The following is a 27,589-nucleotide window of genomic DNA, read 5'->3' on the forward strand; positions in this document are numbered from 1 at the left end:
TTTGATCTACATAGGTGCATATATCTATACTGTTTTAAAAGATCAAGTACTACATGGTTGCTATGCAAATTATTTTCAACATTCTGGATACAGTTGGTGGCTCTAATCATGATGAACAATGTACAAGAAAAATGGTTTCAGCTAATTGCAGGACACACGACTATTATTTGAACCTATCTTAGATACACAGACACCAAGAACTGTGAGAAGAGAATGAACTCGCTCACAATTACTGCAGGTGAATGAAGACCATAGAAAGGAACTATATCCACCTGCAACCAATGCTCAACTGCTGATCCAATTACCGCGCCTACCACAATGCCCCCGATAGTGATTACCGCCGCTTTTCCTGCAAAAAATGGCTCAAAAACCTCATTTCTAGATTCAGAATATGCAGCAGCATGGAACACATTAAAAAGGTAGCAAAAGCATGTGATGACATTAACATTACATTTCATGGTTTCCACTGGTGAGAAAGCGAGGATCGGTCAAGTAAAATTTGTCATTACAAGTTGACCAGACTTCATGCATGGGGCACTTCTGCATTTGGCAATGGAAAAAAGATAGGTGCTCCATGGGAGAATTATCATGGGCAGAACTGACATCCTAAACCTCAAACTAGTACTTTTTGTAATAGTATCTAGTTGGTTTGCTAATATACTCCGTCATCATGAGAGAAACCTAGACAGTAACTTGTATTTGCTAGATGGCAAGTTCACTTTGCTCTGCAAGTAATTTATTGCAGATTCTTTGTGGCTATATACATAATGGTCATACTGGTCAGCTATAGAACTTCGAACTTTGGTTGATGGATTGAACCATGTTAAGATCCACACCAGCCCTGACCATGGCTCACCAAACACAATATGAGTTCGCCAGTGGCTGTTTAGCTCTTCCATCAAGTAGTTGGAAAGAGGAGAGTCTTGGGTACTGATTGACATGTGGAGGAGAGGAAGAATGGGAAGAAGTGCCATCAGTGAGTTGCCTAACTTAGGACACAAAAAACAACAACAAGAAATCATAAGCATCCCAAATCTCAGGGTCAACTCCTTGGATATTTTTCCCATCATTGAGCTTTGTTGAGAGCAATTCACTCGACAAATCAATCCTCAATTGTTTGTTTTATTCATTGCTGACTGTTTTTTTTCATTGCACGACAGATACCATTGGAACAACTAATATGGGTCTAAAGTGACTGCTATTAAAGGTGAGATAGGTGTGTGTGGACTTGTGGATAGGTCTAATAGAATACGGATGGTGGAATCACGCTATTGTTCATACATTATATGGCTGGATTACCATCTGAAAGGATATTGATGAACCAAACAATGGGCCACAGTGACATTTCTCATGTTCATTTTGCTCTTGAAGGAAACATATAGTGTCGAATAATTCTGGCATGTTCCTTAATTACTTTCGAATATGGAAGTTAACAACATCATCAAGGCTCACATGATCTCTAGCAAGGTTCGCAATACCGTACCGTACCGGTATTTCGACCTGGGCTCGGTACCGGTACGGTACGGTATACCGAGCGGTACACTCAGGTGTGCCGAGTACTGTAGCACTGCTATAGTGCTACAGTGCACTCGGACCGGTAACAGGCGGTCTGCGTACCGACAACCTGTCGGACCGATACGTACCGCCCGTACCGGGCGGTACAGTTCGGTATGGCAGACCCTGATCTCTAGAATCATTCCCTAATAGATGGCACATGGGACATATCTTATAGAGGCGGCTCCATCTTATGATGCACATATGCATTCATGGGAAGCTCTTCTTACTTGGCCCACTACCTGCATGTTCATCGTTCTGAGTTGGCTATGAAACCATAATTGTCAAAACTCAATAAAAAACATGTGGTTTTTACACCCAAATACAACTCAGGAATCAGTGTTTGAAGGTAGGTAATAACTTGATTAACTTATTTGATAACTATTTGTAGCAAACATCTAATTCCTTTTCAGATCCCAGACAAAGGCGTCCACTAGATTGATCCAACATGTGGCCTACTAATGCAATAACTGATATAGCATGTGACCTCAATTGTCACAATCGTTATGCTTCAAGTCTTTTCCTTTGCAAATATATTTAATCTAATAATGTCAAGGTTAAAGGTGTAATTGCAAAGAGAGGAAGGCTAATTAAAATCAGTTTTAAGTCTCACTATGGTTTCAAGTGTTAGGTACAGGATTTATCTTAGATAAGGAGTTTCGACCTTACTGTTCGGTCATGATTTACGTATACTGCAAAATATTTTGGACATGTAATTGCCTAAATAGCAACCAAGGGAACCAATAAAATATTTTGTCTCTTGTAAAAAAGGTGATTCGACTCTGTGGAAGCTGATCAGCTGAAATAAGACATCATGGAGATAGCATGAATAGAACAGGCTCTTGCTAGTTATAGGTGCCCTGCAAGTCAATCACGTGAGTGATGGCACGTGTGACATGACACGCACTCTTTATATTATTATGACATTCTCTCACTTTATATTGCTTATATATATATATATATATATATATATATATATATATATATATATTGTGATGTTCATGGATCTGTGCATTGGGAATCGGATCGCGATGAGATCACGATAATGAGACCGATTCACCTTTAAACGCACCCTAAATAATCCTGGTCATAGGTTACTCGAGAGGGACATCGAGATAACCGGATAGACTGGTGTATTGTATACTCGTCCATATGATAGAGGCAACTGGTCTCATAGTTGCTCGTGTGGGGACACTAAGGATACAGTGCAGGTGCTCATTGAAGAATTAGTTCATTGATTGATCCGCTCACGGAATATTGGATGGTTGATGATGCTTTATTGTCAGATAACGATTCCGTAGTCCCAGTAGTGTATCTAGTCCTTAGACTTGAGACACCAAGGATGTCCTGTATGAGTACTCCACTCTTTGATATCAGACTTATAGGTTTGGAAGTTCCAAATCTAGTACAACTGGTTATTGGGAGTGGCAGCCAACCTTACAAGGGCTATTAAGTGTCGATAGAGGATCATCCGCTCTCGATATCATGAGAGGAATATCCTGTGTGTTCTTGCTCAAACAAATCCTTGGCCAAGGTCATTCGGATTGAGAGAGAGAGTTCTCCAGGAGAATCCGATTAGAGCAAGACTCGAGGAGAAACCGTATGGGCTTGACAACACCATGCTCGGTATATGATCTCTAGGATATTATATGGATGAGGGACTATAGATATACGGTAACTCAGGACAGATAGGTTCAAAGGATTGGATTCCCCTGTATCGTCTGGGGACTACGGCGTAGTGGCCTAGTACGTTCGTAGTCGATGAGTCGAGTGAATTGTTATTGAGATAATAATTCACTGAGCTGGAAGGAGTTCTAACAGGTGTGACTCACGGTCAGCTCGATATTGGGCCTAGAGGTCACACACATATGGTAGGTGTTGCGGCGAGTAGAGGTTCAGATATGAGATATCCGCTAGAGCCCTAATCTTATTGGATATCCAATAAGCCCCTGAATTATTGGATCCCATGGATGAGATCCAATAAGAGCTAATAAGAGATTATTGGGTAAAAACTCACTAATCTAAGAGACTTAGGTAATTGGATGGAGATCCAATACCCAATAGGGCAAAATCCATTATGGTTAACTGGGAGCCTCTATAAATAGGAGGGAACTAAAGGCCCATAGGCTGGGGCTTCTTGGTTGCCACCTCCTATTCTCCTCTCCCCTTCTCCTCCTCAAAGAGCAGGCATGGAGATTTGAGGAGCGTCGTCGTAGCCCTACTGTGTGGATCACCGCTAGAGAGGAGGACGCTTGACCTTCTTTATCCTCTCCAACAGATCTATAGAGATTCAGAGATATACGATCTCCCAAGGTAACACAATTTTCTGACATACGATTTTGTAGGTTTCGCGCATCAATCTTCGCACGACGACGAACACATATTGGGAAATTTGGGTTTTTGTTCTTTTGTTCTTCCGCTGCGCATGTGGTGTCGCCCCTAGATTTCCATACAGTGATATTAGAGCCGATTATTCGTGCGAAAAATTGGTTTTAAACTACGTGTGTTGTGTTTTAGGAAGACTTTTGTCATCAAAATCGTTGACGCAAAAGGTGAGAGAGGGCAGCAATAAGGCTTGGCCACTTGCGTGCAGGTGGCTAGCGGGCAGCAACCGACAGCCTGTAGCTCGCAGGCAGGCAGCCGCACGGGCGGGGCAACGATGCCTACTGGCGCTGTGCCTGCGGGGGCGACGATGCCCGTAGGGGCGCCCGCCCATGGGCGAGCCGCCCGTAGGCAGGGGCGGCACCCCCTCCCCCCGGCGTCATGGCCGTCGCCGGCAAGGTGGCGACGACCACAACACATCAAGCGCAGGGAAGGGGTTTAGGGTTTTTGGGCAAAAGGCATTTTTGCCCCTTGGAATTTAAGAAATTCTAATTTTTTGTCCTTTTATCCAAATTATAAAAATACCTCTTAGAATTCAAAAAATTCTCTACATGTCCCTAATTTCAAAAAATATTAATTAATTAAAAAAATTAATTAATTATTTTTATTATTATCTAGTAGTCCTACATAACGATATTTACATATGATGTATGATGTGGACGGATGATTATGGACTATGTGATGTGTGTGTACACGTGATTATTATTATTATTGAGGCCTGCGAGCCTCCAATTTTCTTGTTTATTTTCGAGCCTGCATGCCTATGATTAAATTGTAATCACACGAGGAGACGTTGCGAGAGCGTAGAAGCGATAGTGGAACCCACGAGGCCGAGACGGACGATCGTGATGCATGAAGATGTACCAAGATGCTGACGGAACCGACAAGAACGAGATGGACGATCACAAGGCATAGAGATACGCCGCTGCACACATAAATCTTGATGTGAGTGATTTGGCCCACTGGCTCGGGCCTGATCACATTAGGAAATGGTCCATGATCATCTGGTGTAATTGCTCATGTGATGTGTGATTATTTATACACCTACTATATATATATATTTTTTTTTTTTCTTTTTTTTTTCTTTTTTTTTGCATGAAATGTAGATATATATTAAATATGTATGTGTGTGACATGTCATATTAGGAGACCAAATTAAAAATCCCCTCCCTTTATAATATTAAGTCAGTAAACGTGAGACAATTAGATTGACCCACATGGCCTTCCATCGTTATAGGTAGGGACCGATTCTCGACGTAGGTTAAGTTGGTCGAGTCACTCGTGGCTCACCTATTTCGTGATTCACTATCTTGCCTACGACATAGAGATATCACCGGTGACCTGAGGACATGGTATGCTTAGTCGAGTCACTCGAGGGCATATTGTTGAATTAGACTCATCTTCTAACGATGGTGATAACTTAACCGAACACCATGGATGGTCGAGTCACTCGAGGTCATGGTGATTCGGAGGTCGAACAGGACGGGAATCACAAGGAGTTATGATTGGCAAGAGTTGCCTACCTTTACGAGCTTAGCGTAATTGGTCGAGTCACTCAAGGTTACGTTAAGACGCCGATTGGATCCCGATCCCACTAGAGATCTGCCGGGGGTCTCCGATTCACATACTAGAGGGAGTTGTGTGATTCGCGAGAAAATAGTTGGAGTAGATTAAGATAGAAGTCCTTATCTTAATTATTTATTTTTCTACAAAATCTACATGTTATTTATTTCTACTACATCTTTATTTTCAGAAATATGTCACATTTAAATCCCTTACGAGGCATACTTGATGTCAACCGCCTCACTGGTCCAAATTACTCTGATTGGCTCTACAACCTGAAAATCGTTCTCACGGCGGAAAAAATCACGTACGTCCTTGATACAGTGATACCTACGCCCGAGGAAGGGGCAAGCAAGGATGAGATTGCTCGCTACGTGAAGTACATAGACGATTCCACTCTAGCTCGATATTACATGTTAGGCTCTATGACTCCTGAGTTACAGAGACAGTATGAAAACATGGATGCCAGATCCATTCTCCTGCATCTCTGCAAATTAATTGAGGAATAGGGAATGACTCAATGATATGAGATATCCAAGTGTCTCTTCTGTGCTAGGATGACTAAGGGGACACCGGTTCAGAACCATATCCTAAAGATGATTGAGTAGATAAAGAAACTCATAGGTCTAGGGATGGCCCTAGAGAATGACATGTGTGTAGACCTTGTACTTCAGTCCCTACCAGATTTCTTTTCTCAGTTCATAATGAATTTTAATATGAACAAGTTTGAGGTGACTCTCCCTGAGCTCCTCAATATGTTGAGGGAGGCAGAGAGCACCATCAAGAAAGAGAAACCAATTCTCTATGTAGGTGTGGCATTATAGGCCAGGTCATATTCATGAGAGAAGGATTCAAAAGTTGCTAAAGGATGAATACCTAGATCTATTCGACTATGAGTCATATGCAACTTGCGAGCCTTGCCTTCGTGGAAAGATGACCAACTCTCCCTTTAGTGGAACTGGAGAGAGAGCCACAAAGTTGTTGGAACTCATACATAGTGATGTATGTGGTCCCATGTCAACTCATGTCATAAGTGGTTACTCCTACTTCATTACTTTTACTAATGATTTCTCAAGGTATGGACATATGTACTTGATGAAGTACAAGTCCGAGGCCTTCGAGAAATTCATGGAGTATAAGAATGAAGTGGAGAATCAAACTGGAAAGAGTATCAAGACTCTTCGATCAGATCGTGGAAGTAAGTACTTGAGTACAGAGTTCACCCATTTCCTCAAAGACCATGACATTCTGTCCGAGTGGATACCTCCTTATACACCCCAGCTCAATGGTGTGTCCGAAAGGAGGAATCGCACACTGTTAGACATGGTGCGATCCATGATGAGTTTCGTTGACCTCCCCATCTCATTCTGAGGATATGCTCTAGAGACCGCAGCTTACCTTCTGAATAGAATTCCAACTAAGTCGGTGGTGTCTACTCCATATGAGATATGAAAAGAGAAAAAGCCTGATCTTAAGGTTGTTAAGATTTGAGGCTACCCTGCCCACGTTAAAAGACACAACCCCGATAAGTTGGAATCAAGGAAGGAGCGGTGCAAGTTCGTAGGATACCCCAAGGAAACTTATGAGTATTATTTCTATCATCCCGAGGACCAAAAGGTCTTTGTTGCCAAGAGAGAGATGTTCCTTAAGAAGGAACACATTCTTGGCGAAGACAGTAGGAGCGTGATAGAGTTGAGGAAGGTTGGAGAACCTAGCTCAAGCACCAGTCCATAGCCCGAGTCTGTTCAGGTACCTAGCACACAAGTTCCGACTTTACGTAGGTCCGGCAGAATATCTCATCCTCCTGAGAGATATGTGGGACATATTAGGGGAGAGGATTGTCACGGATAAACTTCTAAACAGGATGTTTGATGTAATGCTTATATATGTCCGTGTCTTTTGGTATGTTCATGCTTTGCACAATATGTAGAAGGACGGTAGAAGGCTTAACAGCCCCATTTTAATTGGGTTTGGTGGTCGTTTTAGGCTTGTAAATAAAGGTTGTGTCATGTGGACACTTGTGAGAGATATTCGGTCTGTAGTGGACCATTTTGACCCTTTGTTGTGCAACCGTTCAAAGCTTATAAAGTCTGTTTGTAATTTGCATTGGTTATGAAATGTTTTCTAAAATGTTTGCTTGTGGATCCCGAGTGAGGTGCTTTCTTTAACCTGTTTTCTCTTTTGTACGTCCTAAGGGACCATGGGAGGTTTCAGGGAGGCTAACCTTTGCGGACGGATACACAAGGGTGCCGCACGACATAAGCAAAACCAGCTAAGTCCGTGACAGATGGTATCAGAGCAGGACAAGCACTCATAGAAACACTTGGCATGCAAATGTGGGGAACCTAACGAGGCTGCGTTGAGGGCAGCCAGCACGCGCGATCGTTTTGGCGAAAATGGGCATGGAGATGTAGGGAAATGGAGTCGCTCAGAGGAGCAGATATCTGAGATTGGCATTCAGAGGAATGGCCAACCCTTCGCGCAAGAGGCACCACGAGGACAAGCAAACTGGGAAGAATACGTAGCGCACAAAGGTTGGGATGACTGAGTTTGAGCTATGGCTCAACATTGGCAACTATACTTGATGATGCTCAAGGCAAGCGAGGCGCTTGGTAAAAGATGAGACCATGTAGGGCGGAATGGGTTATTCAGCGACTGAAAGAGTTGTGCAAAGCTCACAGAGGTGAGGGAAATTGCTAACTTGAAGAATTTGGTACTCATGCAAGGGCTTGTATGCGAACGATGGAATATTCGTGGCCATCCCAAGGCGACCGAACCTCAGCGCCATGGAGCATTGAAACTTTCTCTTCGGTATGAGAAGGATACGTCCGTAGGAGACTGAAGTGTGCAGCAAGTTCAGCATGTTGCTAGGCCCTAAGGGGTGCAGCGGAGACTGTATTGACGTAGAGTCGCAATCTAGCAAGTGCGTTTGCGGGAGGCAGAACAATGCACAGTTTGTTCAGCAAGGCGGAGTAATCCAAGGGGATGGTGGTCTCCGAAACATTCAAAGAGAAGGAAGCGAAAAGAAAAGTTGCTCCAACAGGATAGATATCCAGGAGGGATAAGTCCCGGCTCTTCAGAGGGAGAACCAAGTGCAACGAACCGCACATGTTGAGGAGTACCTCAAAAACAACTTTATAAAGAAGCTCAACAGACTGAGCGAGTGGCGATGAGTCGTCGCATGATCTCGCTTGAGATAATGCATTGGGGGGATGCATTGCGAGATCAAGTGGGGGAGCGATCCAAGGCAACACATGATGAAGGTACACTTAGAGTTGATATGGAGATCGGACTCAACGGAGGGCTGACCCGTAGAATGGTGGGCGCGAGGGCCACCTTCAACTTAATGCAAAACGAAGAGCGGAGCAACTTGAGTGTAACTTGGCGAAGTACCCAAGCCGCATGAAGGGAGTTGCCATAGAAGATGGAACATGGAGCGGAGGCACAAAGCTTTCCTTGGACAGAGGTCAAGGACATGAACTCTTGCAGAGGCAAGAGCAGGATCATATCATTCCATGGGTCCCTCATTTTGATGGAGCGACCTCATCCTACATGGTGCCAAAGACGAAGGGAGCTTCGAGGCTCATACACCTTATCTTAGAGAAGCATTTGACAGAGGAACTGAGGCAACTCAACTTGCGGAGGCGAAGTTGGGTTCAAAAGGCCTTGACACGGGGCAAGAGGACGCGAAGGCGGGTACTCTTGAAGAATATGTCACAGTGCTACTATTTAAGTTGCCATAAAGGGAGCGGTGCGCAACAGAGATTGTGCTGGTAGGGGCAAAGGTCCAGGATCCAGACAATGGTACACCAATTTCAGCGAAGTCGGTGGACTTCAGGAGCTACTAGGTGACGAACTATCCTAAAGCTGTGTTTCGTTTGAATGTGACCTGAGAGCGGGTGGACGAAGGTCAATTGCCAAAGGAGCGAACAAAATCGAAGGTGAAAGAGGCCCTGTGATGTGTTGGCAGAGACCACACATGGAGGGATCACAATCCGAGTTCATCCCACAATGATCAGAATGCAATGGAGATGTCACCAGGAGGCGACATGGTGCAGCGGATCGTGGTGGAACAGTTCATGGCAATGCGATGCGCACGAATATAGTCCCGTAAGGTATCATACGGAGGTATGATTGAGAGCTATTGGGAGCTCCACTTCGGTGAACAACATGACGACAAGAAGGGCTATGGATTCAAGGAGTGAAAGCCATGGTACCGCAGAGGCGGGTCTTCCGTGCGTATATCGAATTTTGCATCGGATGAAAGCCTTGGTCATCAGCATATGGGGGCTATGTACCACCGAGGGAAAAATTCGAATGTAAGTACTAGTGAGTCCCATGGGAGGGACTTGGTCATGCAGAGGTATGATCAAAGCAGTTGGAGAGTTGGATTGCTCTAGAGCCTATATTCGCTTAAGGAAGCCCGACAACGTCAGAGGACAAGGTCGAGTAAGCGAACGTTGCTACTAAGGAAGCTAAGGAGAACAGAATCGGTATAAACCCTACAACATGATGGCAGAGGCCATGCATGAGAGTTGCGGTCTATCTTTCCATCGACCAAGGGGAGCTGCCTGAAGAACACAGATGTGTTGAAGCAGGGGGTCGAAAGGGGCGAGGAAGCGACAACGAGTCCAGAGGGACTTAGCTACCCAAAACAAAGCATCGGTTAGAACGAAGGTGGACTCGAAGGAGTGCCACAGAGGCAGATCTACAGATCGTGAAGAAAAGGGATGCAGATGCGAGGTGACGGATAGTAGGGCCATGGGAATGACAACGCCATGGTACCACAGAGGCGGGACTTCCGTGAAGTCATCGATCTCTTGCTCTCATGGAGGGAGAGTGCTTGATAGTGAAAGGGGCCGAGGAGGTGAAGCATGCAGAGGCAAACTCCAAGTACCAGGACAAGGTTGAAGGGCAGAGGCTAAGGAACTTCGTAAGATCGGCGTCAACAAGCTTCACATCAAGATAGCCAAAAATAAAGGACTCCGGGTCATGCAAACGACCAAGAAACGAAGCAGGCAGTACGCGGTGTTGTACCTTTGCTACTCAGTGAAGTAGATGACAGGGTTGATGGAGAAGATGGTACAATCCCAGAGGCGACCAAAACTATTAGAGACTTACTCCAAGTTGGGGTGAAAACTTCCTGCTTTCCAAAAGTTCGATAGCATTGAGAAGGCGAATTATAGTAGCTAACTCAATGCAAGGAGTGCAAACAATTCAAGTGCTTCAGAAATATGAGCAAAGAGCAGGTGAAGACCAGTAACCAGCTCGATGCATAGAGTACAACCCTCGAGGAGGCGGGTGAAATCAAGTAATCTTTGCCTTCTCAACTCTTAAGAGAATGGGTGAAACCGAGTACCCCAATTCTCTTATCTATCCAGCAGAGGAGCTCTGCACAAGTTCAAAGGCCCTTCGAAGATAATGGAAGATAATAGTTGTCAAATCCTCACCAATAATGATCAGTGCTACTGAGAGTAGATTATCCGCTTCATTTCCTAACAGAATGTCAATCGAAAGCGGACGTGATGCGAATCTACTTGGAAGTGACAACTAAATGAAAGAAGAATCAATGAGCAAATTTTGTGGAGGGACCCAAAACTTCAAAAAGTTTACGAGGTGATGCTCGTTAAAGCTCCAACAAGTATCCACCCAGTTCAAGCAGCACGAAGCATTTGAGAAACTTACACAAAGAAAGGATGGTCTTTTCCTTCATCTGAAGGATCTGCATGAACCAACAGGGATCAACACAACTCAGCCAACCCCACACTAGAGTCAGAGTCATTGGCGAGTTGAAGTAGCATGACGGATCAAAAGTTCGACTACTCAACAACAGCAGCGGAGAGCAGTTGGGAGCCAAGAGGCACATTGCAGCTAGAGCAAAAGATTGAAGACTCAGCAAACGCGAGGAGTTGCAATGGCGGCAAAGGCTTCGACGAGGATGTCGAAGGAATGAGTGGGGGAGAATGTAACGGACAAACTTCTAAACAAGATGTTTGATGTAATGCTTATATATGTCCGTGTCTTTTGGTATGTTCATGCTTTGCACAACATGTAGAGGGACGATCGAAGGCTTAACAGCCCCATTTTAGTTGGGTTTGATAGCCATTTTAGGCTTGTAAATAAAGGTTATGTCATATGAACACTTGTGAGAGATATTCGGTCTGTAGTGGATCATTTTAACCCTTTGTTGTGCAACCATTCAGAGCTTGGAAAGTTTGTTTGTAATTTGCATTGGTTATGAAGTGTTTTCTGAAATGTTTGTTTATGGATCCCGAGTGAGGCGCTTTCTTTAACCCGTTTTATCTTTTGTACGTCCTAAGAGACCATTGGAGGTTTCGGGGAGGCTGACCTTTACGGACGGACACACAAGGGTGTCGAACGACTTGGCAAAACCAGTGATTTAAAAAGGCGCTCGAGCGAGGCGAGGCGAGGCCCGAGCGCCTCGCTTCACTTCCAGGCGGCACGCTTCAAAGAGGCGCCGCCTGGGCGCTCGCCCGAGCCCAGGCTGTCACGGACTTAGCTGGTTTTGCCTAAGTCGTGCGGCACCCTTGCGTGTCCGTCCGCAAAGGTCAGCCTCCCCGAAGCCTCCCATTGTCCCTTAGGACCAACAAAAAAGAGAACGGGTTAGAGAGAACGCCTCAATCGGGATCCACAAGCAAACATCTCCGAAAAACACTTCATAGACAATGCAAATTACAAACAGACTTTACAAGCTCTGAACAGTGGCACAACAAAGGGTAAAATGGTCCATTACAGACCGAAAATCTCTCGCATGTGTCCACATGACACTACCTTTATTTACAAGCCTAAAGAGGCCACCAACCCAACTAAAATGGGACTATTATGCCTTCGGCCGCCCCTCTACATGCTGTACAAGGCATGAACATACCAAAAGACACGGACATACATAAGCATTACATCAAACACCTTGTAAAGAAGTTTGTCCGTGACATTCTCCCCCACTTTTTCCTTCGACGTCCTCGTTGAAGCCTTTGTCGACACTGCAACTCCTCGTCTTTGCTGAGTCTTCAATCTTCTGCTCCAACTACAATGCGCCTCTTGGCTCCTTGCTGCTCTCCGCTGTTGTTTTTGAGTAGTCGAACCTTTGATCCGCCATGCTGCTTCAACTCACCAATGACTCTGACTCTGGTGTGGGGTTGGTTGAGTTGTGTTGATCCTTGTTGATTCCTGCGGATCCCCCAAATGAAGGAAAAGACCATCCTTACTGCGCCAGTCTCTCGAATTTCTCATGCTGCTAGAACTGGTTGGATGCTTATTGGAGCTTTAACGAGCATCATCTCGCAAACTTCTGAAGTTTTGGGTCCTTCCTCCACAAAATCTGCTCATTGACTCTTCTTTCACTTAGTTGTCACATCCAAGTAGGTTTACCTCACTTCCGCTTTCGATTGGCATTTCGTTAGGAAATGAAGCGGACAATCTACTCTCAGTAGCACTGATCACCGTTGGTGAGGATTTGACAATTATTGTCTTCCATTATCTTCGAAGGGTCTTTGAACTTGTGCAGAGCTCCTCTGCTGGATAGATAAGAGAATTGGGGTACTCGGTTTCGCCCATTCTCTTAAGGGTTGAGAAGGCAAAAGTTACTTGACTTCGCCCGCCTCCTCGAGGTTGTACTTCATGCATCGAGCTGGTTACTGGCCTTCGCCTGCTCTTTGCTCACACTTCTGAAGCACTTGAAGTGTTTGCACTCCTTGCGTTGAGTTAGTTACTGTGATTCACCTTCTCAATGCCATTGAATTTCTGGAATGTAGGAAGTTTTCACCCCAACTTGGAGTAATTCTCTCATAGGTTTGGTCGCCTCTGGGATTATACCGTCTTCTCCATCAACCCTACCGCCTACTCCTCTGAGTAGCAAAGGTACAGCACCGTGTACTGCCTGCTTCGTTCCTTGGTTATGCACTCTTGCATGACCCGAAGTCCTTCACTTTCGGCTATCTTTGATGAGAAGCACATTGACACTGGTCTTACGAAGTTCTTCGGCCTCTGCCCTTCAGCCTTGTCTCGGTACTTGGAGATTGCCTCTGCATTCTCCACCTCCTCGGCCCCTTTCACGACCAAGCGCTCTCCCTCCATGAGAGCAAGGGATCAATGACTTTCACGGAAGTCCCGCCTCTGCGGTACCATGGCGCTGCCATGCCCATGGCCCTACTATCCGTCGCCTCGCATCTACATCCCTTTTCTTCACAATCAATAGATATGTCTCCGTGACACTCCTCCGAGTTCACCTCCATTCTAACTGATTGCTTGACTTTGGGTAGCTAAGTCCCTCTGGACTCGTCGTTGCTACCTCACCCCTTTTGACTCCCTGCTTCAACACCTCTGTGTTCTCCAAGCAGTCTGTTTGGTCGATGGAAAGACAGACTACAACTCCCATGCATGGCCTCTGCCATCACGTTGTAGGGTTTGCACCGCTTCTGTTCTCCTTAGCTTCCTTGGTAGCAACGTTCGCTTACTCGACCTTGTCCTCTGACTTGCCGGGCTCCCTTAAGCGAATATGAGCTCTGGAGCAGTTCAACTCTCCAGCTGCTTCGATCATACCTTTGCATGATCAAGTTCCTCCCATGGAACTCACTAGTACTTGCATTCGAACTTTTCCCTTGGTGAAACCCAGCCCCCATATGCTGATGACCAAGGTTTTCATCCGATACAAAATTCGATGCACGCACGGAAGACCCGCCTCTGCGGTACCATGGCCTTCACTCCTTGAATCCATAGCCCTTCTTGTCGTCGTGTTGTTCACCCAAGTGGAGCTCCCAGTAGCTCCCGATCATACCTCCATATGATCTAGTCCCTCCCGGGACTATGTCGTGTGTATCGCATTGCCACGAACTGTTCCACCACGATCCGCTGCACCATGTCGCTTCCTGGTGACATCTCCATTGCATTCTGATCCTTGTGGAATAAACTCGAATTGTGAACCCTCCACGTGTGGCCTCTGCCAATACATCGCAGGGTCTCCTCCACCTTCGATTTTGTTCGCTCCTTTGGCAATCGACCTTCATCCACCCACTCTTGGGTCACACCTAGATGAAGCACCGCTCTAGGACAGTTCGTCGCCTAGTAGCTCCCGAAGTCCACCGACTTCACTGTAATTTGTGCACCATTGTCTGGATCCTGGGCCTCTGCCCCTACCAGCACAATCTCCGCTGCGCACTGCTTCCTTTATGGCAACTTGAATGGCAACACTGTGGCATATTCTTCAAGAGTACCCGCCTCTGCGTCCTCTTGCCCCGTGCTAAGGCCTTCTGAACCCAACTTCGCCTCCGCAAATTGAGTCGCCTTAGTTCCTCCATCAAATGCTCCTCCGAGATAAGGTGCATGTGCCCAGAAGCTACCTTCGTCTTTGGCACCATGCAAGATGAGTCTGCTCCGTTAGAAAGGACCCATGGAACAACATGATCCTACTCTTGCCTCTGCAAGAGTTCATGTCCTTGACCTCCGTCTAAGAAAAGCACTGTGCCTCTGCTCCATGTTCCAACTTCTATGTTGGCTCCCTTCATGCGGCTTAGGTACTTCGCCAAGTTACACCCAAGTTGCTCCGCTCCTCGTTTTTGCATTGAGTCGATGGTGGCCCTCGCGCCCACCATTCCACGGGTCAGCCCTCCCTTGAGTCCGATCTCCACATCGACTCCAAGTGTGACTTCATTTAAGTTGCTTTGGGTCGCTCCCCCACTTGATCTCGCAATGCATCCACTAATGCATTCACTCAAGCGAGATCATGCGACGACTCCTCGCCGCTTGCTCAGTCCATCGAGCTTCGTGGAGTAGTTGTTTGTTGAGGTACTCCTCCTCAACATGTGAGGTCCGTCTCACATTATTCTCCCTCTAGAGAGCCGAGACTTATCCCTCCTGGATAACTATCCCGTTGGAGCAACATCTCTCTTCGTTTGGGAGACCACCATCCCCTTGGACTACTCCGATCTGCTGAACAGACTGTGCATTGTTCTGCCTCCTGCAAACACACTTGCTAGATTGCGACTCCCCGTCAATACAGCCCCTGCTGCACCCCTCAAGGCCTAGCAACATGCTGAACTCATTGCACACTTCAGCCTCCTACGGACGTATCCTTCACATGCCGAAGAGAAAGTTTCAATGCTCCATGGCGCCGAGTTTCGATCGCCTTGGGATGGCCACGAACATTCCATCGTCCGCATACAAGCCTATGCATGAGTACCAAATTCTTCGAGTTAGCAATTCCCCTCACCTCTGTGAGCTTTGCATAACTCTTTTGGTCGTTGAGCAACTCATTCCACCTTGGATGGTCTCATCCATTACCAAGCGCCTCGCTTGTCTTGAGCACCATCAAGTATAGTTGTCAACGTTGAGCCGTAGCTCAAACTCAGCCATCCTAACCTTTGTGCGCTCCACATTCTTCCAAGCTTGTGTGTTCTCGTGGTGCATCTTGCGCGAAGGGTTGGCCATTCCTCTGAATGCCAATCTCAGATGCCCGCTCCTCCGAGCGACTCCTTTTCCCTACATCTCCATGCCCGTTTTCCCCCAAACGGTCGCGCGTGTGCTGACTGCCCTCAACACAGCCCCGCTAGGTCCCCCACGTTTGCATGCTAAGTGTTTCTTTGAGTGCTTGTCCCGCTCCGATACCATCTGTCACGGACTTAGCTGGTTTTGCCTAAGTCGTGCGGCACCCTTGCGTGTCCGTCCGCAAAGGTCAGCCTCCCCGAAGCCTCCCATTGTCCCTTAGGACCAACAAAAGAGAGAATGGGTTAGAGAGAACGCCTCAATCGGGATCCACAAGCAAACATCTCCGAAAAACACTTCATAGACAATGCAAATTACAAACAGACTTTACAAGCTCTGAACAGTGGCACAACAAAGGGTAAAATGGTCCATTACAGACCGAAAATCTCTCGCATGTGTCCACATGACACTACCTTTATTTACAAGCCTAAAGAGGCCACCAACCCAACTAAAATGGGACTATTATGCCTTCGGCCGCCCCTCTACATGTTGTACAAGGCATGAACATGCCAAAAGACACGGACATACATAAGCATTACATCAAACACCTTATAAAGAAGATTGTCCGTGACAAGGCGCTGGGTGCTTCGGGCGAGCGCTTGGGTTAAACCAGGCGACTGAACAAGCATTTTAGGTCTGGTTCGATCTCCGGTGCTTTAGTTGGTTCAATCGAACCAACTAAAGCACCGATATCAGCTGTCGCTGCCCAACCTTAACCATGCTCGTTGCCGCTGCCGCTCCCACTCTCGCTGCTAGCCGCTATCGCTGCTCGCTACCGCTACCGCTGCCGCTGCCGCTGTCGTCGCTCCCGCTCCCGCTCCTGCTGCCGCTGCCTCCTTACACTCCCGCTATCGCTGCCACTTCCTCTTTTCTCAGTCAGCACCCCCTTACACTCTTCCTTCTTCTCCTTCTGTATACTGTTAACAGTATACAGTATACTGTTAACAGTATAATAATAATAGTATTTGTATTTATTAGATTAATAATATATTATTTTGATTTTGTATCTTAGATTTTCTTAATTTAATAGCATATTTTTATTTAAATTTTTAAATAATTATATTATATATTTTTATATTTTAGCGTCTTGCTTCGCTCGGGCGAGCACCTAGCGCTTCGGGCGCTTTTGGACCTTGGTGCCTTTTGGCGCCTAGCGCTTTTAAATCACTGGGCAAAACCAACTAAGTCCGTGATACGATGTTGAGAATATTGATCCTTAGACCTACGATGAGGCTATTACGAATATAGACTTCGGGAAGTGGCAAGAGATCATGAATTTTGAGATAGATTCCATGTACTCCAACAAAGTTTAGAACCTAGTTGATGCACGCAAGGGTATTGTACCCATTGATTGTAAGTGGATCTTCAAGAAGAAAATTGGAGTAGATGGAAAGGTAGAGACCTATAAAGCAAGGCTAGTGGCTAAGGGGTATCGTCAAAAACAAGGAGTTGGCTATGACGAAACCTTCTCACCTGTAGCCATGTTAAAATTCATCCGAATTATATTGGTTATTGCAGCACACTATGATTATGAGATCTGGTAGATAGACGTGAAAACTGCATTTCTCAATGGCAACCTCGAGGAGGTGTATATAATACAGCCTGAGGGATTCGTGTCCAAGGATAGTCCAGATAAAATGTACAAGTTGCTTAGGTCCATCTATGGACTAAAGCAAGCTTTCCGAAGTTGGAACATAAGATTTGATAAAACGATCAAATCTTATGACTTCATTAAGAACGAAGATGAGCCTTGTGTGTATAGGAAGGTGAGTGGGAGCTATCACCTTTTTGGTGTTGTATGTGAATGACATCTTGATCATTGGGAACGATGTAGGAATGCTCTTCACAGTAAAGGCTTGACTATCTAGACACTTCTCCATGAAGGACTTAGGGGAAGCATCCTACATATTGAAGATTTGGATCTATAGAGATAGATCTAAGAGAATGCTTGGCTTGTCCCAATCTAGGTACATAGACACCATTGTCAAAAGGTTTGGCATAGAAAATTCCAAGAGAGGACTTATACCGATGAGACATGAGATATTACTTTTTAGGAGTATGTTCCCAAAGACTCCTAAAGAAAAGGGCAGACATGGATACGGATATGATACCCTATGCCTCAGTGATAGGGTCTATCATGTATGTTATGCTATGTACCAGGCCTGATATAATGTATGCTCTGAGTGTCACGAGCAGGTATTAGGCGAATCCAAGCTTGGAGCACTGGAAAGCAATAAAGTGTATCCGTAAGTACTTGAGAAGGACTAAGGATCTTTTACTGATATATGGAGGAAGTAGTCTTAGGGCTAAGAGCTACACAGACTTGAGCTTCCAGTCCGATGTCGATGATAGCAAGTTTAATTCAAGGTATGTGTTCACCCTGAATGGAGTAGTGTGCTGGAAGAGTTCCAAGCAAGATACTACTGCTGACTCGACCATATAAGCAGAGTACATTGCTAAGGTAGAGGCAGCAAAGGAGAGAGTCTGGATGAAGAAGTTCATCATAGATTTGGGAGTCGTGCCGGGCAACAAGTCGATTCCCTTATATTACGACAACAATGAGGCGATTGCTCAAATGAGAGAACCCGGGTCTCATCAGAAACATTCTGAGGAGGTTCCACCTGATTAGAGAGATTGTCGCCTAAAGAGATGTAGCGGTAGAAAGAGTTTCATCTGAAGATGACATCGCAGATTCACTAACGAAGTCGTTGTCTCAGATTATCTTTGAGCGTCACAGAGGTATGATGGGGATCAGACATATTGGTGATTAGCTTTAGGTCAAGTGGGAAATTGCTAGTCATATGTGCCCTGCAAGCCAATCACGTGAGTGATGACACGTGTGACATGACACACACTCTTTTTGTTTATTATATTATTATAACATTCTCTCACTTTATATTGCTTATTGCATATATATATATATATATATATATATTGTGATGTTTATGGATCTATGCATTGAGAATCGGATCGTGATGAGATCACGATAATGAGACTGATTCACCTTTAAACACAGACCCTAAATAATCCTGGTCATAGATTGCTCGAGAGAGACATCAAGATAACCGGACAGACTAGTGTATTGTATACCCATCCATATGATGGAGGCAGCTGGTCTCATAGCTGCTCGTGTGGGGGACACTAAGGATACAGTGCAGATGCTCATTGGAGAAGAGTTTATTGATTGATCCGCTCACGGAATACTAGATGGTTGATGATGCCTTATTGTCAGACAACGATTCCGTAGTCCCAATAGTGTATCTGATCCTTAGACTTAAGACACCAAGGATGTCCTGTATGAGCACTCCACTCTTTAATACCAAACTTATAGGTTTCGAAGTTTCAAATCTAGTACATCCGGTTATTGGGAGTGGCAACCAACCTTACGATGGTTATTGAGTGTCGATAGAGGATCATCCGCTCTCGGTATAATGAGAGGAATATCTTGTGTGTTCTTGCTCAAACAAATCCTTGACCAAAGTCATTCGGATTGAGAGAGAAAGAGTTCTCCAGGAGAATCCGATTAGAGCGAGACTTTAGGAGAAACCATATTGGTCTGACAGCACCATGCCCGGTATATGGTCTCTAGGATATTAAATGAATGAGGGACTATAGGTATACGGTAACTGAGGACAGATAGGTCCAAAAGATTGGATTCTCCTATATCGTCTAGGGACTGCGGCGTAGTGGCTTAGTACGTCCGTAATCGATGAGTTGAGTGAATTATTATTGAGATAATAATTCACTGAGTCAGAAGGAGTTATAACAGGTATGACTCACGGCCAGCTCGATATTGAGCCTAGAGGATCATACATATATGGTAGGTGTTGCGACGAGTAAAGATTCGGATATAAGATATCCGCTGGAGCCCCTATCTTATTGGATATCTAATAAGCCCCTAAATTATTGGATCCCATGGATGTGATCCAATAAGAGCTAATAAGAGATTATTAGGTAGAAACCCACTAATCTAAGAAGCTTGGGTAATTGGATAGAGATCCGGTACCCAATAGGGTAGGATCCATTAGGGTTAATTAGGAGCCTCTATAAATAGGAGGGAATTAAAGGCCCATAGGCTTCTTGGTTGCCACCTCCTATTCTCCTCTCCCCTCCTCCTCAGAGAGCAAGCGTGAAGATTTGAGGAGCATCGTCGCAGCCCTACTGTGTGGATCACCGCTAGAGAGAAGGACGTTTGGCCTCCTTCATTCTCTCTAATAGATATATAGAGATTCAGGGATATACGATTTTGCGGATTTCGCGCACCAATCTTCGCACGACGACAAACACATATTGGAAAATTTGGGGTTTTATTTTTTTTGTTCTTCTGCTACACATGTAATGTCGCCCCTAGATTTCCCTATAACTCTCCTCTTATTTTCCTTCCTTCTAATTTATTTTCTTATCCATTTCTCATTCTTTCACTCTATCAAAGCACAACGCAACCACCACTAAACAATAAAGTATAGCTTTAGAAATAAGCCTGGTTTCATATCTCTAAAGCATGGGCACAGATTTTTCGAACAAATGTGTGCATACTTTATATTCATTTAAAAACTTTTTATACTACGTAATTTAGACCAAGGATTATAATTTCGAATAATACCGCCCGTACTGGGCGATATGTACCGGTCCATCAGCTGACCGGTACATGAACCACCCGTTACCGGATGGAATATGTATGTATATATAAGACGACGTCAACCCACGTGGGAGAAGGAAAAGGCAACGCAACGTCACCTTTTATAAAAATATTTATATATAAATATATATATATAATTATATATATATATATATATGCGAGACGACATCACCGAGGTCGCGTCACCTTATATATATATATATATATATATATATATATATATATAAACGAGGCAACGTCGCCCGCTTGGGAGAAGAGAGAGGCGACATCGTCGAATTTTATATATATATATATATATATATATATATATATATATATATATATATATATATATATATATATATATATATATATATGCACACACCGAGCGGTATACCGTTCGGTATACAATATCGTACCGTACCAAGCGAATGTCGAAACTCCGGTACGGTACGATATTTCAATCCTTGATTTAGACAATCTATGATTATCAAAAATACAATTTTATAAGATGCATAACAAACAAACCTTTAGTATAAATTACAGAATATTCACAAAAATACTTCAAATGCACCTTGAGTATTTAGAGATGTTAAAGGTAAATCCGTGTAACTCAAAAGCCTGCATACTTATTGTCAATATTCAGCATGTTTTGAAGCCTAACGAAGCATCCTATATATGCACCACATGAATAACATTAATAAGCATAGACCAAAATAGTTTGAATATCTAACGTGAGTTGGGAAGTATTAGACAAGTGATTATACGTAACATGGATATGGAATGTATAAACAAGTATTTTGAAGAATTCTTGCTTATCAAACCATGAACGAAATATCCAGTCTGAATCTGAGAACCGAAAACGTGTTCAGAAATTTGTCTTTTGGTTCCATTTTGATCTTTTTACAATTATCCCAATATGTGTGTAGCTATCAAGAATTTATATATGCAGACCTGTTGCAAGTATTTTGAAAAACCTTTTTTTTTTCATTGACTTCTGTAAATGTCACTGCAACTAATCCTGCACCCTCCCTAGATTAACCACCTTGCTTTTCAAAGGAAAATTCTGATTTTGAATGCATATAATATCATCTTCATTGCTGTTCCCAATGAGCTTTATTTCATGAGTTTAATCAATTACGTTCATTCCTACAAAACATCTATCACAAATTTCTCATTTCCATTATATACATTTTTTCATAGGCCCCTCTTCAGCATCCAACATTCTGAACAGTGTCATCTATGGCTGTCATAATGTAACATTCAATTGCTAGGAGCACCTCCAGTCTGTTATATATTAACATGACCATCTAACTCTGGTACTTTTATGTAATCTGTGAAGTTCTTCTCTCCAACATCTTGTATGACAGGCCCTACATAGATAAATAAAGTTCCTTGCATCTCCTGTTTATTTCATCTAAATTCCTATTGTAACAGATGAAAACTTCATGTGCTCTTGTAAGGTTTTAAATATCAGTCTGATACTGGTTTTGGTAATACAGCCAGGTATATCAGGCAGTATACCAACATGTATCTCCTGGTATCATTGAATTGAATAATAAAAAAAGATGAACTGTATATCTGCCAGTATCGATCAACATCAAGTACTTGGTCAGACTGGTACTTACAGTCAATATATAAACCTCTCTCTCTCTCTCTCTCTCTCTCTCTCTCTCTCTCTCTCTATATATATATATATATATATATATATATATATATATATATATCATCCTACTGACTTTTAGAGACTTCTACTTCAAGGCTTTACTTCAAAAATCCAACATTTAGTTATATCTTATGTAATATATATTTCTTTATAAATATTAAGCAAGACACTGCAGATAGTTTCTTTGCATTAAACACGACTTTAACTAAAATGAATAGGATAATAAGAATCTACAGTTACTTACCTAGGCTCATTCTCTTCTTTGACAAAAAGTACAAGGAAGCTCCAAAACTTGTAGCTAATAGTAGCCCAGAAACATCAGCTCCAATGTATTGACCTGCAGAAGTTGGGGAAGCGCCACTAACAAATGTAGAAACCATCAAGGCTCCATAAACACCTGCCTGTATGCCAAAATTGTTGGCAGATGGAGATTCAACAGAAACAGGAATGTTCTTGACCATCTTCTGCAGCCACTCTGGCATTGCACCTGTTACTGTACTTCTTATAGGTTTAACATCGGCATATCTAATACTACTGTTTGCAACTTTGCCAGCTCTCCGTTGTGACAACCTCTGCATGAGCAACATGTCATATGCAGCCTCCACCTAAAACATAGTAACTAGCATGGCTTTAGGAGAAAACTATTAACACAATGAAGAAAGAGCAACATCATTTTTAGAGTGCTTTACCTAAGAAATAATAGCAACTTAGTCTAAGCAACATATGTTCAGTTCTATAGACCAGGGTAGATATAATCAGAAACTAGCTTGTATCATACTATCAGCTTGTTACCATCTGAACCAGCTCATGCTAGTAAGAATGGGAATGCCAGAAGTTTGCTATGAAACATTAGAGTGCTTTACAATTGTTCCAGGATTCAACTTTAAAGAAAAATACTCTAAGGCACTCTGTGGTATTGGTAAACGTACAGACGAAGGGGGAAAGAGAGAGAGAGAGAGAGCAGTGTACAATAGCAAAGCTTGGGGTTTCCTGCACTATGGCAGTAATTTCAATAAAAGAAAAAAATCTCATTTAAATGTAACCTAACTCATAAAGCTTATCAAAGAAAACCTTCCTTTTTGTTGACTACAATTATGCAGGAAACTGGCCTTGAGAAATTTCAACAAGTTTAGCTGTGCATGGATCGTTTGCCTTTGCATAATTCTTGCATTTCCTTGTGTTAAGATCATAATCCTTATAGTCACCATAAACAGACACAGGATACGAAAACAACATGATCCAAACTCACGGTATGTCAATGTAAACAAGTGAAAACTAAAGATACACTACGATAGGTATATGATAACAGAAAATTATTACATATATATGACATAGATGATGCTTCTTATCTATAAACATGTCTATGTCACTTGAATTTATCTAACAAAATTGACTTAACAACAAAAGCATTGGTAAGCTTTATTCCTTCCCTTCCTACAAGCATCCCAAAAACATCCACTGGACCAACGAACAAAATGAAAGATAACTCAGTTTCATCTCCAATGGAAGCCTCTTTTTTAAAACCTAGAAGGCATCATCTGGAGATACCAACTCACAAGATTAACATTGGGCCACATATTTCATCACTCAAATGACTGATATAAGCACTATCATATCAGCAAATCAAGGGAAAGTTTCTATCATTTGCAAATGATAAGAGGAAAAGAGAACATTTTCATTGTGTCATACCTGAGATACCCCTTTTAAACTCTACAAACCACAAAGAACTCATAAATGGCAAATTAGATCAAACCCTGAGGCAATAAGAAAACTAGAATTGCAGAGGATTACCTAAACTACATGTATCATCATTTGAGTTATGCATTTTGACCATTACCTAAACTATATCTTTTACAGGTTTCACTCTATATAACATACCAATTATCAGCTAATTGAAGTTACTTGCTTTTCCCAACTGATAGATAAAGATCGAATATTTCCATTGACCATTACCTAAATTATGCAATTAAAACCCTACAAAGAACCCATACATGGCGAAATAGATCGTACCCACGTTCCAATAGATACCCTAGAAACTAATAGGCAAACTAGAAATGTAGGCAATTATCCAAAATTGCCACTTACTACCGATCAGGAAACCAACGTAAACGATTTATGGAACCCAAAATTATACTTAATGAAAGCAAACTGCTTTAATATTACCCTCTTTCTTGAACAATAACCCTTTCTCATCGCGTTATGCTCTGCATTCGCCGGGATCACTTTCATTCGATGGCCAGCAATCACAACAAAATCCCACCAGTGAGGCACTAAAATACGACCCATGCTAAAAGATATCAAAGATTCCGAAGGAAAGAGGAAGGAACCTGGGCAGCGGATTCCACGTCGTCCTTGCAAGAGGCGAGGACGGCGTTCTTGGCCCGAAGGATGTCGTCAAAGGAGGCGCTTTCCGACAAGCCGAGGAGCTTGAGAGCGTTCTCCACCGTCATCTCGTACGGGGCCGAGGAGTCGTCGGCCCTCGACCCCGCTGCTGGCGGCCGGCCAGCCGGGCCGATCCGGCGGTGGAAGATCCCCGGTCCCCACCACCGTCTTCGCCGCCACTGCTGCGCGACGCCGCGGGCGGCAACGGGGAAGGTCGCGGCCGTCTTCGGCAATGGGTGGACGCAGAGCACCGGACCCGAGAGAGAGAGAGGGGCCGCCATTCTTTTTTGTCTTCTCGCTCTCGCTTCTCATGGTCCTACTTTTTATTATTCTTTATGGAGCGATATATAGTTTTTGTTGTTTGTTTATTGGAGAGCGACATATAATTACGTTCGGTACCATCGTGTTTTTAATTTTTCCTGCTTTTAGAAAAAAACACTTTATAGAACGATTTACAATTAACGTCAGGTAGATTTGTTTTTTGTTTTTTGTTTTTTACAGAGCGATATGTAATCACGTTCGGCACCATCATGTTTTTATTTTTCTTGCTTTTAGAAATAGAAAAACACGACTAATGTTTCCATTTTGTTTGTTTTTCTCTCCACTTGGTTTTGATGATCCATGAGTTTGAAGCATGTGTTGCTACAGAATTCAAAATTTCTATGTAAGAAAAAAAAATTAGAATGTCCATTGTAATCAAATCTCCAATTTAAGCATAATTTTTTTAATAAATTTTAAAAATAATTATTTAATATCTCGAGTAGGGATATTATTTTTATCAGTAAATTAAATGAAAATAAAAATTAAATAAATATACAAATAAAAAATCGTACTCTCACCTTCATAATTCTCCTTTTCCAAGTCTAGTAGTGAGATGAGTGAATAAGGAGAGGTAGGTTCTTTGTCCTTCTCGTTTTTTTTTTATTTTTTGATGTATTTCAAATTTTGTTTTTAGATTAAAATATATTATGATTGTTCGTATTATATGTCATTTCTAAAATTTTCTTCTATTCCTTTATATATCTAAATTTTTATTTTTATATTAAAAACATGTTTTAATTATTGATGTTATACGAAGTTTCTAAATTTTCTTTTATCCTTTTAAAGATTTAAAATTTTATTTTAGGATTAAAATATATTATAATTATTCATGCCAATTGTAGTTTCTAAAATTTTTATCTTAGATGCATAATAGTTGATTAAAAATATTATTCTCTCTCTTATGTAATTTTGTTAATCGATTACTATTTTTTATTTTTTAATGACTCATAATAAATATTTTGATTATAATTTCATAATGTTCGTATTTTAAAATTTAAGAATTTAATTAGAATTTGGATTGAAATCAACTAGCCCAACCAATACATGAGTTGACCCAATCTTGAGCTCATTGTCATTTTTTTTTATTTAGGCTCAAATGTTAATTGAATTAAATCAGATTTAATCAGTTTACATCAACTCAGAATAGTTCTGAATCGATCTGACTTATTGTAAATCTAACTAACCTAAATTAAATTTAATCTGATCCAAATTATATTAATGGTTCTAAATCAATCTAGTCGATTTGTTCTAATTAAATTTAATTTAATTAGACCGATTGAATTAGGGTTCAAATCAATTCAAGATTAACTAATATTATTTGATATCAATAATATTTAAAAAAAATTAAGATGTTTAAATATATTATTACATCTCAGACATAGATCAAAATGAGATGATTTTGTTTCTAGGTAAGTAGGACGATTTATTTTGAGGATTAATGGGCCATCAAATAGAACGTGTCCTATTTTAATGGGTAAAAGACACCTTTTCATATGTTGTTGGGAGTTGGATATAGATTTATCTATCTTTTATGGGGGTGAAGCATAAAATAGGATAAAGTTTCTCTATACGTGGGAATATTTATTCGAGTATACACTGGAATAATTAACTTTTGGATATATATTTGTTTTACAATTGATTTACAAGGGTTCCTACTCAATATTACTGAAAATTTTTATTTTATTTTTTTTATTTTTAGAACAACCTCCACTAGAATAAATTCCAATAATAAATACACCAACCATTATCGTTAAGTAAATTCAATTCATTCAATTTTATTTTTGAGTCAACAATATTATGTGTATCAATAAAATTCATAACTACTTTTGATTTATATTTTAATAAATAAATAAATTATAATAAATATTTATTATATATATATTAATAAAAATAATATTTATTTACTTGACTCTCGATTTACTTGTATTACAAATCTATATAAAAAAAAGTGTCTATGATGTGACATCGATGATTCATCCATCAACCTATAATTATAATTAATGATGTCGAAGAATAATACTTGTTCGTCGAATTATTTCTTAACTACTGTCATGGAGCTAACGCTGGATTGTTAGAGCCCTCCCTCATCGTCTAGTGTGTTTGGTTGATCTAAAATGTCCACAGTGAGACTACCTATACTGAACTAAAAGAGCTAACTCCAGTGGTTAAGAGTCCTCCTCATCATCTATTGTCTTTAGTTGATCTAAAATGTCCACAACAAGACAACCTACGATGAACTAAAGAGCTACCATTTCACTGTTCTTCTTGGAGCAACAACCTTTGACTCGTGTTGCGAACAATTACAATCATCCGATTGGTACCTTGTGATATCAAATCATTATAACGAATCTGACTTTATGCTTCAATCGAACAATGGAGTTTGTATTCTGACTGTGTACTTTTCTTCTCGATGCTAGTCGTTGAAAATAAGAATTATTAGACTTTTAAAACATGCCCTCGAATACTGTATTGTTGCTGAAATGATTATCAAGGTCTACGAGGAAAATATTAGATTATTTAATCCTTTATAATTGGATAAGATATATAATAAAACTAATTAGATTTTAATGACAGATCAATAAAAAAGAAGTCTATATTATAATATA

General features: G+C 42.1%; 1 protein-coding gene across 1 annotated transcript; it reads right to left on the reverse strand.

The window, feature by feature from the left end:
- Positions 1-24,986, reverse strand: LOC135644764 (protein CHAPERONE-LIKE PROTEIN OF POR1, chloroplastic-like). The gene is made up of 3 exons (XM_065162652.1): positions 24,608-24,986; positions 22,525-22,885; positions 1-349 (listed from the first exon to the last, which is right to left on the reverse strand). The coding sequence occupies exons 1-3, from the start codon at positions 24,941-24,943 to the stop codon at positions 174-176; spliced, it is 873 nt and encodes a 290-aa protein (XP_065018724.1). The 5' UTR covers positions 24,944-24,986; the 3' UTR covers positions 1-173.
- Between the last annotated feature and the right edge of the window lie 2,603 nt (positions 24,987-27,589).

The sequence above is a fragment of the Musa acuminata genome, chromosome BXJ3-8 (genome assembly GCF_036884655.1).
Source record: "Musa acuminata AAA Group cultivar baxijiao chromosome BXJ3-8, Cavendish_Baxijiao_AAA, whole genome shotgun sequence".
NCBI classification, from domain to species: domain Eukaryota; kingdom Viridiplantae; phylum Streptophyta; class Magnoliopsida; order Zingiberales; family Musaceae; genus Musa; species Musa acuminata.